The 15,434-nt window shown below is 49.0% G+C and overlaps 7 protein-coding genes and 1 non-coding gene across 8 annotated transcripts; 6 read left to right on the top strand and 2 right to left on the bottom strand.

The window, feature by feature from the left end:
* Positions 1 to 603: 603 nt before the first annotated feature.
* Positions 604 to 2,615, top strand: BO79DRAFT_256262 (putative MFS transporter; the record flags this gene model as incomplete). Its single annotated transcript, XM_025686181.1, has 8 exons — positions 604 to 627; positions 685 to 695; positions 742 to 883; positions 942 to 1,132; positions 1,184 to 1,337; positions 1,387 to 1,482; positions 1,532 to 2,239; positions 2,301 to 2,615. 8 exons carry the CDS (start codon positions 604 to 606, stop codon positions 2,613 to 2,615), a joined length of 1,641 nt encoding a protein of 546 aa, XP_025538493.1.
* A 66-nt stretch (positions 2,616 to 2,681) lies between these two features.
* Positions 2,682 to 3,835, bottom strand: BO79DRAFT_288368 (uncharacterized protein). The gene has a single exon (XM_025688676.1). The coding sequence runs from the start codon at positions 3,689 to 3,691 to the stop codon at positions 2,723 to 2,725; it is 969 nt and encodes a 322-aa protein (XP_025538492.1). The 5' UTR covers positions 3,692 to 3,835; the 3' UTR covers positions 2,682 to 2,722.
* Positions 3,836 to 4,627: 792 nt separating this feature from the next.
* On the top strand, positions 4,628 to 6,368 carry BO79DRAFT_268790 (FAD-binding oxidoreductase; the record flags this gene model as incomplete). Its single annotated transcript, XM_025687143.1, has 3 exons — positions 4,628 to 4,849; positions 4,917 to 5,992; positions 6,048 to 6,368. The coding sequence occupies 3 exons, from the start codon at positions 4,628 to 4,630 to the stop codon at positions 6,169 to 6,171; spliced, it is 1,422 nt and encodes a 473-aa protein (XP_025538491.1). The 3' UTR covers positions 6,172 to 6,368.
* A 170-nt stretch (positions 6,369 to 6,538) lies between these two features.
* BO79DRAFT_246181 (uncharacterized protein) lies at positions 6,539 to 8,028 on the top strand. The gene is made up of 4 exons (XM_025685541.1): positions 6,539 to 6,905; positions 6,961 to 7,379; positions 7,431 to 7,600; positions 7,675 to 8,028. The coding sequence occupies exons 1-4, from the start codon at positions 6,575 to 6,577 to the stop codon at positions 7,988 to 7,990; spliced, it is 1,236 nt and encodes a 411-aa protein (XP_025538490.1). The 5' UTR covers positions 6,539 to 6,574; the 3' UTR covers positions 7,991 to 8,028.
* A 572-nt stretch (positions 8,029 to 8,600) lies between these two features.
* On the top strand, positions 8,601 to 10,386 carry BO79DRAFT_197100 (carboxylesterase family protein; the record flags this gene model as incomplete). The annotated part of the gene is made up of 3 exons (XM_025681239.1): positions 8,601 to 8,729; positions 8,790 to 9,254; positions 9,313 to 10,386. 3 exons carry the CDS (start codon positions 8,601 to 8,603, stop codon positions 10,384 to 10,386), a joined length of 1,668 nt encoding a protein of 555 aa, XP_025538489.1.
* A 1,854-nt stretch (positions 10,387 to 12,240) lies between these two features.
* Positions 12,241 to 13,750, top strand: BO79DRAFT_197099 (uncharacterized protein). The gene is made up of 2 exons (XM_025681238.1): positions 12,241 to 12,666; positions 12,725 to 13,750. Exons 1-2 carry the CDS (start codon positions 12,487 to 12,489, stop codon positions 13,559 to 13,561), a joined length of 1,017 nt encoding a protein of 338 aa, XP_025538488.1. The 5' UTR covers positions 12,241 to 12,486; the 3' UTR covers positions 13,562 to 13,750.
* A 40-nt stretch (positions 13,751 to 13,790) lies between these two features.
* BO79DRAFT_t157 lies at positions 13,791 to 13,862 on the top strand. The gene has a single exon. It is a non-coding gene; the product is annotated as a tRNA-Arg (tRNA).
* Positions 13,863 to 14,538: 676 nt separating this feature from the next.
* Positions 14,539 to 14,912, bottom strand: BO79DRAFT_268782 (uncharacterized protein; the record flags this gene model as incomplete). The annotated part of the gene is made up of 1 exon (XM_025687142.1): positions 14,539 to 14,912. The coding sequence occupies exon 1, from the start codon at positions 14,878 to 14,880 to the stop codon at positions 14,539 to 14,541; it is 342 nt and encodes a 113-aa protein (XP_025538487.1). The 5' UTR covers positions 14,881 to 14,912.
* Between the last annotated feature and the right edge of the window lie 522 nt (positions 14,913 to 15,434).

The following is a 15,434-nucleotide window of genomic DNA, read 5'->3' as shown; positions in this document are numbered from 1 at the left end:
ACAGAAGAAAACCAGAAATACCGACAGAAAACCTGTCTCACATCTCCCTGACCCTAACTATTCCCTGTTCCTAGCCATGCATAACCACGCACGTAGTACTTTATACAAAGTCAATGACCACTCAAGAGACCAAACCTAGAATACATCCATTGACGTAGTCCCATCCAGCCATCAAACCCCACAGCGGCATATTCCCGCCAACTCGAACGGCAATGAAAGTGGAGAAAGGAACGAAATCCGGGGAAGTGGGTCTCACTCCAGCACAGACATCTCCGTGACAGACAAGCAGTGGCTATAAGAACCAATGAAGGACCCATGCTTAGAAAATCGGCTACAGCAGCTAGTTTCATCCTGGACGTTCCTTTCGGAAACCCCCGCTCTGGGGTCGTATCGCCTGTCTGGGGTTCCTTGGGTCGGCTATGGGGGTGTTGGGGTCCGGGGGAATTCCGCGTTGGGCGGGAAGGGTCTGAGTGTTGGCGTAGGTGGTAATGCAAGGGATTTGGGTAGATAAAGGGGTGATGGCTGTGAGATTTGAGGGGGATTGTAGGGCTTTTTAGAGCTCGCTGAACTGAAGTAGAAGAATTTATTGTGTTGAATATCGATATGGAGATGAATTATGATGAAGCGGTAAGTGGTCTTTGATCATGGGTTGAAATGCGAATTACTGACAAGGATGGTGCGTAGGCTCTCCATCAGTATGTTAGATCTCCACAGGAAGTGATCGCTGCTAATAATCTCCAGGATTGAGCGGGAGCTCAATACTGAGATTTATCCCGGGACAGAAATCATGGCAGATGTTGGGTCACATCATTTCGTGAAAGCGTCGTCGCGATCAGATCGTGTTCTCGTCCCGCAGCCATCGCAAAGCCCGCATGATCCCTTAGTAAGTGGTGTTGCGGTCGGAGCAATATGAGATCTATAACACTAATCGAATCCCTCAGAACTGGAGCAAGACGTGGAAGATAACCGTTATCTGCTTGTCCACTGCGGTTTCCTTCAGTCAAGGTCTAGGACCTTTGGCCCTTGCACCAATGTTTCCACAGTTGATGGAGGCTTTCGACACGGACTATGCCGCCGTGGTCAAGTTCACCGGCGTGTGTATTCTTGTGTTGGGGTTCAGTAACTTCTTTTGGTAAGCCCTGGACCATCTTCACAAACGTCGTAAGGTGCTGACGACAATAAGGATTCCCCTACAGAGCGCATATGGTCGGAGACCCGTCTTGATATTCTCCACTCTCATCTGTTTAGTCAGTAATATCTGGAGGGCCATGGCAACATCCTATGGTAGTTATATGGGAGCCTGCGTCCTCAATGGATTCGGAGCTGGCCCTGCCGAGGTTGGTATCCCAAAGCCGAAGCATGGGTAAGACTGACAGACAGCGGTAGACATCTCAACCGGAGATCATTGCAGACACCATCTTTCTGCACGAAAGAGGTTCCTTCAACACGCTCTACTTCACGTTCTATTTCGGCTCGCTCATGGTAAGATACGAAGTAAGCTGTCAAACTCCCTGGCTGACTAGTCGTATAGGTCGGACCTATCATTGCCGGTCCAATGGCTCAGCATGTTGGCTGGCGTAGCTTTTTCTGGTTCAACGTCGCGCTACTGGGGCTGGTGCTGATCCTTGTCGTTTTCCTCTTTCCAGAGACCAAATGGCACCGAGTCCACCCCGGTGAAGACACCCATGCACAAGAGGTGTCGAACTCATCCGATACCGGGTCAGAACCAGAGAAAACCGCCGCAGCGGCGCATAAGGAAAATGCTTCGATAGAGAGAAGCGATACAGATCCATGGCTTGGCAGAGGCTATCCATCGAAGCAGCAGTTCAAACTCTGGCAGCTAGAAGGCCACAATTTAAAGAATCTGCTGATCAGCTTCTGGGTTCCGTGGAAGCTTCTCTGCTTCCCCATCGTTGAGTTTGCTGCCTTCAATGTTTCCTGGTCGGCCAGTGTCTTTCTGACCCTAAACCTCACCCAGAGCGAGGCCTTCTCCAAGCCTCCATACAACTTCTCTAGTCAGACTATCGGCTTCTTCAACTTCGCAATCTGGATCGGGGCATTCATTGGACTGGCGACTAATGGACCTCTTTCGGACTGGATTTCCATGAAAGCCACAAAAAGGAATCGGGGCATTCGAGAGCCAGAAATGAGACTGCCCGCGATCATACCGTATGTGATCGTATCCATCATAGGAAATTTTGTGGTGGCATTTGGCTATCAATATCAATGGGACTGGAGGGTGAGTTTTCATGTCCATCCGTGGTCGAGAGGTCTGTGCACTAACGAGGATTGCACATCAGGCTATCGTTATAATAGGGTACACTGCGGCTGGTATCCAGGTTGCTGCCATCCCAGCTATCACTAGTACCTACGCAGTGGACAGCTATAAGCCGGTTGCTGGCTCGATATTCGTTTCAATCACAGTCAACAAAAACGTCTGGGGTTATGGGTTCAGTGAGTTTATTACACCGTGGGTAGAAAAGAGCGGCTTCGTAAAACCGATAATGTTGAATATGTCACTTGCCGTCCTGTGGTGTCTGTTCGCGATTCCCTTTTACTTCTATGGGAAGCGTTTCCGGAAAAGGACAGCAAAGTCGTCAGTTCATAAGATGTGAAGTTTGAGCCAGGTTTATTCTTCTTGTTTGAAGGTCCAGAAGCAACAGGCCTGCTGTTGGCTGGTCGTCTCAAGTATTGCATTATCTGTACAGTAAATACTATCGCATCATTCATCGTCTTCATCCGGGTCGTACAGATCCAGGTCCAATGTAGCCTTGGGCTTCGGCATTGGTGCCGCTCCCATCCCAGATCCGCTTGTTGCCGCAGATCCGGCATGCGCTGCAGCTTTTGCGGCCTCATCTGCATGACGCGCTTCTTCGCCGACGTCGACCTGCGGCATCGCATCAGCGATCCCTACACCCTCAGCCTCGCGTATCAAACGTTCAACTTCCTTCTCTGGTTCAAAACCTGGGCGACCCTCGGCAGCAGCGAGTTGTATTTGTGCCATAAGTCCCAATCGAATGCGATCTTCCATTGGATACGGTAGCATATAAGCCTGGCGAGTCATCTTTGCCGATTCGTCAAGCCAACTAGTCGCGTCTTTGGTGACAGATGCGACCGGCTCCGCTGTCTCCGTATCCTGGTTGCCATTTGTCCCCGTCATTTCTGTGTCTGGTCCCTTCTCTTGGATTCTCTCTCGTGATTTGGCCTCCGCAGTCGCTGCAGCATCGGCGGCCGCTTGGTGGTTGTATTTGCTGATCCGCCGCGCAAAGTCGAGAAGTAACTTGTAGTCCACCTCTTTAATTCCCCGTAACCCTGTAGACTTGGGCTTTTCGCCCTCCATATTTTCATCGGAGTCATAGTCCGAGTAATCGTCCTCCGAGTCCAGGTCACTATCGGACTCGTCTCCACAGGTCGTTGTGATCTCCTTCTCATAGGCCATCACCTCACGTACAATGCTCTTGACTTTCTCTTCCAGTTCCTGAGCCTCTTCACGGAGCCGTAAGATCTTGGCGTAGTTCTGCTGATGTTGTCGGAGAGTCTCGACGGCGGAGGTCAACGAGTCGTCTGCGTCCAATAAACCGATCGCGGCGGCGGGAGCGCCTGCAGCTGTTGGCGATGTTGTCAGGCTATTTATGAGCACATTTAGTTTGTTCTCCAGGTTGGAGAGGGTGCCTTGGAACTCGACGTTCATTTTGCTCCGTTTGGGCTGTCGCGAAAACGTTGCGATGGGCAAGGATCAAGCTAGGACCTGCAAATAATTTAAGGTGTATCGTATTCAATTGGTAGAGCAAATGCGGTAATCGAATAAGGGCACCGAGAGAGTACTAATTCCCAATATCCGAACCACAACTGGAGTACCTCTTGCAATGCGATTGAGGAGAAGCTCTGTAGTTTTCGGTTTGTTGTCGAAAAACAATGAGATCGCCAGAACATCCACGTGATCGTAGCTATCTAGCACGTGACTGTGGGGTTCCTGCCGGTTCTTTCCGCCATCGCAGGCTGTCATTCAGTCAATTCCCCAGGAGGAACTTATAAATCCAATGTCAGTGTCGGGTTTGTTGAAGTACTCCCAATTGCAGTAGTTAATGCTCTCATAACGTTCAGCCTCAATTTAATGGCGAAGTCGGGCATTTGTACCAAATCCTCGCAACATTTCACAGGCTGATATCATCTCTGCAGCCTACTAAGTATATCTTGGCTACTCCCAGTGCGACCTGCCACAAGGCTTTCAAAATGTAGAAGGATCTAGCGTGACAAATGACACACCATACTTTTAAGTCTCTCGCTACTATCCGGCGCTGAGATATATGTGACACTACTCGTGTCTGTTGTAGGCCCAACGCGTTATACGCCCTTCCCTTTGACATGATATTCCCAAGCTAGCATCGCGATTACTACGCGTCAAGGAGACCAACACTTAGATACATATCCGCGCCAAAGAAAGGGTATCTGAGCGGGGTGCAAAATGGTTCTGTTCTGGGATGGCAATAATGACGTTTGCTCGGATATGCAAGTGCCGCTTTTCTTCCCCAGTGGTACATAACTAGCAACTTAGAGGCTTTTCTGTATCACTTTCAATAGTCCGATGCTCTTCGGCCACCTGTATAAGGCGACAAAATTACCAATCATGAAAACTCCTTTTACACTTGCCCTTCTTCTATCAGTTGTCGGATACCAGCCCTGGGCCTTGTATCTAGCAGAGGTTTGCGAGGAACTGGAACCTCAGCTATCAAAGTCGGCTGTGATATCTGCCTGGGATGCAACCAGATATGAGCGCTGGATCAAGTCCAACGCACCTACGCCTGGCGTTGTGGTAACACCGGCTACTGAGCAGGATGTGGCCGCAATCGTAGGTTGTTCGTTTGCTTTGAATGCATAACAAGGATTGCAACGGCTAATGTTAAGTCCTACAACAGGTGACATATTGCATCTCGAACAATATCTCATTTCTAGCCCAGAATGGTGGACATGGGTGGTCACAAACGCTCCACCTGGACGAGGATGGATTGCTCATCAATCTCAAACAGCTTGATGAAGTCACCTTTAGTAAGAGCAGGAGAGAAGTGATTGTTGGAGGTGGCGCCTCTGTTGCTCAAGTGATTGAGGCTTCATCCAAGAACAACGCCTTAGTTCAAACTAACAATTGCAACTGTATCGGAGCTTTGGGGGCCCTTCTCGGAGGCGGATATGGTAGCCTGATGGGCTTAGTTGGCTTCGGGATAGATAACGTACTATCTCTGAATCTGGTCATGGCTGACGGTTGTCTGCATACAATCACACCCAAAGACATAGATCTCTTTTGGGCTCTTCGCGGTGCTGGCCCCAACTTTGGCATCGTCACGTCCGCAAAGATGAAATCATACCCTGTTTCAGCCTCTGGCCAAGCCGCCTGGACGGGGCAGCTTGTCTTCTCTGCCGACAAATTGGAAGTTTTGGTTGATACAATCGACAGAATAACTTTAGAACCGGAAATGAGCGTCTTCATGTATTTTATGACCAGTGGTGAACCTGATAATACGCCTATGGTTACTCTCATGCTATATTACTACGGTACCGAAGAAGAAGGACGGGCTGCATTCTCATGTTTCTTCGACCTAGGTCCGACTAACGACACCACAATGGCAACTGAGTACGCTCACTGGATTGATGCATCCAGCATGGCCTGTTCAAAGAGTGGGTTCAGAATCCCATACTCTGCCGGACTCGGCAGGATGGTCAGCAGCACTTGGAAAGAGGCTTGGGAGGAGTATGTTTCTTTCGTTTCCCTGGGTGGCACCGGTCAAAGTCTGGTCCTCTTGGAGGCGTATCCACTCGACAAGGCGCGCTTTCTTGGTCAAGATTCGTCAGCTTACGCCTGGAGAACCAATGTGAATTTCAACGCGATGGCTATAGCGTGGTACATGGACGACAGCCTGGATTCGGACGCGAGAAAGTGGGCTTCTAAAATGCGTGATCTATGGAGATCGACTGACGGATTGGACTCACCTGCTGTGTATGTGCCCTACATCGATATTATTGCAAAACTGACTTCGTTTGGTTCGATCTAGGTACATCAATTTCGCCTTCGATGAAGATCTTTCGGCGGTGTATGGCGACAACGTCGATCGTCTGAAAGCCATCAAAGGGAAGTATGATCCTGACAATGTCTTCAACCAATGGTTCAGTCTGTAGATGTGGAATCATATTGGTTGTTCGTAGGACATGCCGTGGTCACGAGAAGGAGAGGAAGAACAATCGTACTCCAGTCTTCAATGATGAAACTATTCCCTATACTTGACTCATGCATAACCACCCAAGTAAATGGTATCTATACCTTCCTTCTCCTTTCAGCACATCACGGATCAAAGCCGATACCCGGATTGTAATAAGAAATGAATACTATCGCGATAGACAACCGACGATAAGTGCCGCAGCAGAATCTCGGATCTAACCCCGCAGACTGCGGGGCGTGTTCCGCCGTGCCGATAGCCAAGCTTGAACCCTGAAATTTCCGCCAGGGTGATTTCTCCCCGCAACATACTTTCTGATCCTGAACTATTGAAGGTAGTCTAGTACCAGAATTCCCTCATCTATAATGGCCTTCAACTCTACTTCGCTTCCATCCGCCCCGCGCGTCAACCTGGGCGACAACATCGTCCTTCAACCCCCTCTTTCACGATGCGGACAGGGTCCAGGCCTGGTTTTGATAAGATCAGCCAATGTTGCAGAATGCCAAAGCAAAAATACCAGTCTAGACCCAGAGCCACTGCAGAAGTGGGCCGAGGAAAGCTATGCAGTCGCACAGATCACTTTCGACTTGGACTCCAGCGCAAATGCTTCTCTACTGTCGGTCAGAATTGACAGCGCAATTGCCGGCTTAGTCGCCCTTCCTGAATGCAATAACAAGGAGAAATTCGGCATATTAGGTCTAGATTCCCCCAGTTCGAAGTTATCCGTCACACATACTAACATGGAACTCAGTCTACGGCTCCCAGTCTGATTACGCCCCAACATTCATCCACTCACTGCTGGCCCACATCAGTGGCACAAATAGGTTTGCAGCCATAGTATACCACAGCATTTGGGACGCTTCATCCATTACTCCAACACTCACACACATCCCGGGTTCCGAAGCATCCACTACCAATGATACCAACTACGTCTACCCCGACGTAGTCTCCCCAGGCTTCATCATCCCTGGTCACCCCGACTTCAAATACTCCACTGCCAGTGTAGCGCATACCCGTTCCCTCACTTTCCTCAAGAGTCACCTGAACGGGCCATACTTCGACCTGGAGAAAATCTGGGCCGAACACACATACTACGAATTCGATGTTCGATCTGTCGAAAAGACCATGGCCACAATGGTTCAAGAACCATATGTGAACCATATCCCGACCGTAAGCCACTTGCTCGCCCCTTCATTTATCTCATACTAATGACCAACACAGATGACCGGCGGCATTGGCCGCACCAAACTAAGCAACTTTTACCTCCACCACTTCATCTTCAACAACCCCGACGACACCGCTCTAGAGCTGATAAGTCGGACTGTGGGTATTGATCGCGTTGTGGATGAGTTTATTTTCTCCTTTACGCATGATAAGGAGGTAGATTGGCTGTATGCTTCACCTCTTAACAAGCTTCCACATATTAGTCAGAACATGTGAGTAGTAGCTGACAAGGATATGACAGGATCCCCGGCATTCCCCCAACCCACAAACCACTTCGCATCCCCTTCACATCGGTCGTCAACATCCGCGGCGACCGACTCTACCACGAGCACATCGCATGGGATCAAGCGACCGTTCTCGTTCAGTTGGGTCTCCTGCCACAGTGGTTGCCTTTTCCGTACCAACTACCGGACGGGAGGACACCCGCGCCAGGGAAGAGATTTGAATACAAGGTGCCTGCTGGAGGCGTAGAGACCGCGGAGAAATTGAAGGACGAGAGTGCGGTGGAGTCGAATGGGATGTTCGGGGTGGGGATCAGGGAGGTGGATGATTCGTGAATTGGGTTGGACTCGAAGTGTGATTGGAATATGTGAGCATGGTAGTATGTTATTATAGTAGCATTGAATGGAATTGCTAATCATGATAGATTGTCATTTTTTGTGGCGTGGCTGGCGGATTTAATATGCGGAAGGAACCTACTACTCGGTCGGTGTGTCACATTCCGGGTTCGGAAGGTTGGTTGGTTGCGGATGTTGCATGGAGTGGCTGAAAACATCCCACTACCATGAAATCTTTCCTGCGCTTCAAATCTGGATCTACAAATAATTTGATACTTGGTTGATCCGGGAGAGGAACGTTACAACAGTTCTCGGGACGCAAGTGATCATTGTCACCTTTATTGAGTTGCGATGATGCGACGTCGGCATAAACTATTGAACTATAACCACACCGTCTCGATTATCTTCCGATTAATACTCTTTTGGAAGTTGGCCAGCACACACTCCACTTCCAATGACTCCCCCGTCGGTCGGTTCCAAATATAAGCAGATTATTATCATATTTGACAGTTATTGACAGTTGGTATCACACACACAGATATCACACACACATTCACAAGCCATACTGTTTGCCGCACATAATCACCATCTTGCGGTGTAATTGCTTACTATGCATCTCCGCAAGAAAGGCTACATACTTCCCCTCAGCCTTCTCTCCTCTATCTCATCATACGCTCACTCCAAATCCTTACCCATCGTAGATCTGGGATATGAGCTACACCAGGCATTTTCTCTCGATGTAAGTACCTACCTGTACCAAACTACTAACACATTTAAAAAATTGATTGATTCGTCCTAGCAATCCACCCAAGCCTATAACTTCAGTAACATTCGCTTCGCCGCACCACCTGTATCTGCCCAGCGCTTTCGCCCACCGCTGCCTCCATCAACGAACAGAACCGAAATCCAGAATGGCGCCGTTGGACGCGTCTGTCCCCAAGGCGAACCTATATGGTCGACAGAAATCTTGATCCCATTTCTTGAAAGCGTTTTGACGGGCACGCCGTTTAATGGGTCTGATAATATAAACGATTATCCAATTGTCTTGCCGTCCGAGGATGCAAGGATTACGGAAGATTGTCTTTTCTTGGATGTGGTTGTGCCCAAAAGTGTTTTTGAGGGGTCAGAGGCTGCGCCGGTGCTGGTTTGGTTTGATGGGGGGGGTTTCGTTACTGGTGATAAGACAGAGGTACTGCCTACGGGACTTTTGGAGAGGGGTTCGGAGATTGGGAAGGATTTTGTGTATGTTGCAGTGAATTATCGGGTGAGTAAGATCTTGATTTACCTTCAGGTTCGGTGAGACCGCAGGCTAACCTACGAAGCTGGGAGCATTCGGGTGGCTGTCTGACGGCGAGGGTCTGGGCAATGCTGGGCTTTATGATCAACGCCTAGCATTGGAGTGGGTGAAGAAGTATATTAGTCTGTTTGGTGGTGATCCTGGGCGAGTGACTGTCATGGGTGAGTCTGCTGGAGGTGGTTCTATCGTCCATCAGTTGGCAGCATCTAAGGGGGTGGAGAAGGAGCTGCCTTTTCAGCAGGCAATAATTCAGAGCCCAGGGTGGTATATGCAATCAGTTGAACTACAAAAGTCGACTTTACAACACTTCCTGGAATTATTGAACGTGACCTCTCTCGAAGAGGCACGTCAACTTCCATCGAATCAGCTGATTACTGCTAATGCCTACCAGATAGCTACTACACCTGTGTATGGAACATATACTTATGGGCCGGTTATTGATAACAGCTTTATCACAGATCTTCCAAGCAGGATTTTACTGGATCCAGATTTCAAATGGAAGAACATCCGCGTGATGACAAGCCACACAATCAATGAAGGGCTGACTTTCACTCCGCCAGCAGGCATGAACAGCTCAGCCTTCCAATCCCTCATCGAGACTTATATTCCAGGTCTATCGCCCGAAACTGTGGATCAAATCGTCCAATATTGGTATCCCCCGGTCTACAACGCTTCATCCTTATCCTCGGAGACATTGGGATATAGCAATCCCTTAGAGCGGACATCGGTCTTCATGAGCGATGCATTCTTTCAATGCAAGAACCTATACCTCGATAATGTATTCGATACCTCATACGCGTCGGTATTCAGCGTGCCACCGGGTGTGCATGCCCAAGATGTGGCATTCAACTTCTGGGACCATTCCCAGCCGGATACGGAACTGGGGCTATTCAACGCAAGTCTCGCGCTGACCATGCAGGATTATATCATTACGTTTTTGAATCGAGGCTTTCCCACTTCGGCCGAGAATATGGCCATCGAGTGGGAGGAATACTCGAAAGATGGGCACGTGATGAATTTGGGACTGCAAGATATTGCGATCACCTCCGATACTGTGGACTCAGACCGGTGTCGATTTTGGTGGAACATTACTGGATGAAGAGGCTGTATGGCTTTTCCACACTATCGCCCCATTTCATTTTTCCTGCTGGTTAGTCTGGGCCCTGCAGAATCAGTACGGTTTAATTAGTGCTTATAATTGAGTTGGATATCGAATGCAACGGCAATCTGCTACTCTGCTAATGATCAACACGGCCTTGAGCCGCATTGGAACCTCTCAAAATTCAGGACCCGGAGACCATTGAGTCGTTCGGCAAATAGTCTAATTGCAGTGAGACATGGCAGAATTCTCAGACCATAAAATGACAGCGATAAATGCTCGTAAAAATAGCAGCAATTTTCTCCGCTAGCGCTAGCGCTAGAATGCTTGGTCGGAGCAAATGCCACCGACTCGGAGAGCTTGACTTGATATGTGCCAGTCGCTAGGGCCCACTACACACTATCTAAAATCTAAATGAGGCACAGCAACGGTGACTACTGTAGACAGCGACACCGTACGGAAGGTGAAGCCGAAGAAGAAAAGAAAAAGTCTATGTTTGGTGCCTACTACTTACTTAGTATCCCGAAGTTCCTCAGCTATGCCGAGACGACCAATTGCGATCGGAGATAACCACGGCTGCCTAACCTAGTAAGTAGTAAGGCGGTCGCCGCGGAGTCCGTCGGTAGGCACTACTCCGTAGGCAGACTCGCGATTATTCAGAAAAGCGTCGTCGGGCATAAGAGAAGAGAACCAGAAGACATCGGGGGATCTTCGGTGGCGCATTCGGCAAGACAAAGGGGCGGAGAGAGTCATGTCCGAAGGTATTCTTCTATCCTATCCAAATTGTAAATTTGTTCACATGATCGGCAGGAAAGAAAATTTCTTCCTTTTCCATTATTCCATCCTAAAAGAATGGATGCATCTCCACGGTCGGAACAGCCCGTCGTGGAAAGTGAGTGCCATTGGTAAAGTGTCAGGGGTAGTTAGTAATAAAAGGTTAAAAAAGAGTAGTAATTTGCCCAGGGGCAGGCAGGCAACCCGTGTCTTACTGCCAGCCAGCCAGCCAGCCAGCTAGTTCGATAACCTCGTTGCTAAGCTTCCCATGGGTAGGATTGCATTGGCTGGTCGGTTTATGCCTCAATGGCCCGTGGGGGCCAGTGAGGCTTTTGCCATTGGGTAGATTTGTCCTGTCGGCGAGTTGTAGTTTGAAAGTTGAGGGGTTCATCGCGTGCAAAGTGGACCCTGACGGACTGGGACTGGGACTGTCTCACGCTAAATCCAAGACAGTTGGGCCAGGAATAGATAGATGGCCACCACTGGAAGTGGCAGAGTTGAGTTTGGTAGTATCTGGATAGCCGCTAGACTACTTTGTAGATACTAGATAGACAGAGCATGTGCTAATAGTCTTAATTAGCTAACCAATTGGGGCGGAGGGCAGTGTTTTTGAGCGCCGTCGTTCCATGATCCGAGGGTGCTTTGATGTGAGGATGAAGATCGGTCGCTTTTCTGGATGATTCGAATAAGACGGATCGTTGCATTTTGCATCAGCGTGGCTGACGGGGGGTTAGTTAAATGGGTATATCTTGGGGGCGGTTTGGCGTTTTCCTGTAAGAAAAAAGAATGAAAGGAATGCAAGAAAGATGAAGGAAGCGAAGGCGAGGGAGTGCCTGGCCCCCAAAAAGGGCAACTTGAAACCAACGGCACTGCGACGAGGCTGTGTTGGACTGGCGTCGCTTCCGTCGCGAGGAAAAGATGATCCGCGCGATCAATCAGAACGGGCGGAGTAGCCCATCATCTGCCATTTTACCTGCATTTCCCTCGGTGAATCAGGGTCGCTCAGCCTTAGCTTAGCTTCATCCTCTTTCTTTGGACCAAGTTGCACTGACCCAATCACTTTTCGGCCCCTCCGTTAGCGCTGAATGTTGTCATTGTGGACTGATTTGATGCGCTTTTATATGCTTTGCCCGGTCGCTCTTCGTTCTGCATTACTTCCTCAGTCTCTCCTTACTTGCTTTTGCCAATAAGAAAGAAAAAGTACTTGTATAAGCTTTCTCCCGCGCATCCCCGTCATTCTTTACCACTGTTCAGTTCATCCCTGACAGCCTGTCACTCTTTCGACATCCATCCCCCATCTACACTACACCACATACACACACCACCATGTTGTTTCGCCTTCTATCCGCAACTGGTGCTTTGTGCATCACTACTGCGGCCGCCGCAGCTCTGCCTGCACCTCAGCTGCATACTACCGCTGGTTCTCATCAAATCAACCTTCCTGCTATCCCCTGCGCCTTCTCGGACTCGACTTGCACTGAATCCTTCGACTCTGGTTCACAACTGGTATGTACTCATGTATCAATGCAGTCGACCATCATCCCATACTAATCATCTTGGATAGACCATCGATTTCTCCACCCAAAATGGCACCCTCCGAGCCAACCAACAACCCATCTTCCCCGCTACCGTACCGATGCAGTTCACAGCAGATCGCAAGTGGGAGTCATTCGTTCAGCCAGTTCAGGTCTCCTACTCGTTGGATGTACGGCCACTGCCTGCTCGTCCCGGCGCTGGTCTGGGCGATATCTACTACCTCAAGCTCCGTCTCTTCGACCAGCACGGTCAAGCTGCCACGCAGAACAGCATTGCGATCAGTCTAATTAGAGACGCTCAGGGTGGTCTGCAGCTGGCGATGATCGACCCGAACGGTAGCCGCGATTATGGTCACGGAAACCGTGTGTGGCAGATGAAGGCCTGGAAGGAACAGCTCGAAACATACTACAACCATGCCAAGGAGGCCGTCAAGAACTGCGTCAAGCCGGAGCACCCGAAGCACGAACACGAGCATGAACATGAACACGCCCACGAGCACCCTCACAAGATGGCCGGATCTACAGACGCCCACCCCCACCGCCGCCCTTCCTCCAACAAGTACTACCCCTCCAGCCAGAGCGGCCACTTTTTCTGGACCGGACGTGAACAGAGCATCATGAAGATCGCCCGTCCGGTGATCCTCCCCGCTCTGATGGGAATCATGGCTGGTGGAGTGGCCTGCATTATTGGATTCCTGCTGGGTCGTCTCATCATCTCCATCTACCTGTGCGCCGCTAGCTGCCGGCAGCAGCAGCAGAACATTCCCATCATCAACATCGAAGACGGCGAGCCTATCTCCGAGAAGGAAGCCCTTCTCGAACCTTACAGCGATCAGGAAACTGAGTCGCGCCAATCATTCCCATGATCTATCTTTTTTTCTTTCTTTCTTTCTTTCCTTCATCTCTATATATACCTCACGTCCACCTGTACATTACAGCCCTTTCCTTCTGTCTCTCTGTTTCCACGTTCATGATATCCAATGCAGCATAGCATACATACCCTTTGTGATTTTGTCCATATGAATACTAGTTAGAAGATGAATTCATGTGTCCACCCGAAATATAAACCCTTTTCCTGTGACTGGTATTCAACAAGGCCGGCTGGCCCAATGGTAAGGCGCTTGACTACGGATCAAGAGATTGCAGGTTCGAGTCCTGCGTCGGTCATCTTTTTGAATTTTTTGCTAAAAAAAAAAAATCTCTGCTTTGAATTGTGTGGGTATTGAGCGGATAGTATCGCCCGACCCAAATTCTGCTGCTGCAGACCCACCATGTCTTGGCATTTGCTTTTTGCTGATGTGAGAGACACAAGAAGCGAAGCTCATAGCTGCATTGCAGTGCATTGCATTTTCAGGGGCAGATATTCCTTTAAGCCTTGCCAAGGTTGGATGAAGGGTTTTTTTGGGGCCGTTAGGGTGTTGGTGTGCTGGGCGTTCGTGTAGGGTGGGGTGTTTGATGTGGTCATCCGAGGTGGAATATATTTCTGTACTACAACCGACCACCAGAGTAAGTGATATGTTCATTTTATCATGTGGGTGCTCTGCACAGGCAATGGAATAATAGTCTGTCTATCAATGTTTGCTTGGATGGACTTTACTGCTTGAATGACATGACAGAATGGATGTTATAGAAAAAGGCCTTCATGATATTCTTGGGTTTCAAGTATACTCATCAGTACATAGATAGCTATGCACCAGAATTGAGACATGAATATACTTAGCTACTCCAACCATTGTAAACTGAAAAGTAGTCAGACCAAAAGACACAAGTTTAGCAACACCCTCAACATCCAACGACATCCAAATTCACATCCCACATCCCACATTACCTGTATCCCAACCTCTTACAAAAAGAAAGAAGCCCCAACAACCCCAACACCCAGAACAATAATCCCTATCCCTCCCACGGGCTTCGAAAGAACCCTACTATGCCCAGCAGAAACCCTCACAGTCTCGGCCATATCCCAGTCCCAGATCATGGTGAGGTTCTCATCTGGTGTGTCCCAGTCGTAGGTCACGGTGGCATTGGCTATTTTGGTGTCGCTGCGGTCTGCTAGGCAGGGTGTGAGGAGGGTGAAGATGAGGAGACATAAGAGGATGAGTTTGATTATTGAGGAGGATGTTGTTATTGTTCGATTGGGATGGAAGAGGAGTTTGTGGAGGAGGTTGGGATGGAAGTTGAGCATTTTAATTTTGGAAATGGGGTGTAATGTCGCAGATGTTGATGGGCGGTAGTTAGTGGGATGTCTGGAGGAAGGTATTTGGGTGTATGAAATCTTTCATCTTAAGGGTAAAGAGTGGTGTGTCGACTGATCATGGCTGCATCAGAGTCAGATGTGGTTGGGCGTCATTGTGAGGTTCTTTTTTTTCTTAGCGGTGATATTAGTTCATGAAACCATGCTGATGTAGATAACCATCTCAACCAAAGTTTTGTGCGTGAGTCCAGCCGAAAGTTGCATTAGTTAAGAATATATGTGCTTTCCTTGGTGATGTTGATTTAGTTGAAGATATACCCACTTAGCGGAGACGCCACACCTTCCAACACAGTGGAGAAGTCGATGCGATCTCGTTACAGGTCAGTTTAATCATGAATGCTTGATGCCATGAGCTTTGACCACGGGCCTGAGAAACTAGGCCTCAAGGAGTACCGGGACACTTCCTAGATCATCATCTTCTGACCGAGAATCGCAAACGCTATTCGTCTTGGTCAGACAGTATCATCACTATCATCACAGCGCGC

The sequence above is a fragment of the Aspergillus costaricaensis genome (genome assembly GCF_003184835.1).
Source record: "Aspergillus costaricaensis CBS 115574 unplaced genomic scaffold BO79scaffold_20, whole genome shotgun sequence".
Taxonomy (NCBI): Eukaryota; Fungi; Ascomycota; class Eurotiomycetes; order Eurotiales; family Aspergillaceae; genus Aspergillus; species Aspergillus costaricensis.
The sequence above is the reverse complement of the archived record's forward strand: the minus strand, read 5'-3'. Positions and strand labels throughout refer to the sequence as shown.

Bases quoted from the DNA above. Each gene is read 5' to 3' on its own strand.
- BO79DRAFT_197099 (XM_025681238.1), top strand. From the start codon at position 12,487: ATGTTGTTTCGCCTTCTATCCGCAACTGGTGCTTTGTGCATCACTACT. The intron at 12,667-12,724 runs GTATGTACTCAT...CATCTTGGATAG, and splicing joins TCGACTCTGGTTCACAACTG to ACCATCGATTTCTCCACCCA.
- BO79DRAFT_246181 (XM_025685541.1), top strand. From the start codon at position 6,575: ATGGCCTTCAACTCTACTTCGCTTCCATCCGCCCCGCGCGTCAACCTG. The intron at 7,380-7,430 runs GTAAGCCACTTG...TGACCAACACAG, and splicing joins ATGTGAACCATATCCCGACC to ATGACCGGCGGCATTGGCCG. The intron at 7,601-7,674 runs GTATGCTTCACC...AGGATATGACAG, and splicing joins GATAAGGAGGTAGATTGGCT to GATCCCCGGCATTCCCCCAA.
- BO79DRAFT_288368 (XM_025688676.1), bottom strand. From the start codon at position 3,691: ATGAACGTCGAGTTCCAAGGCACCCTCTCCAACCTGGAGAACAAACTA.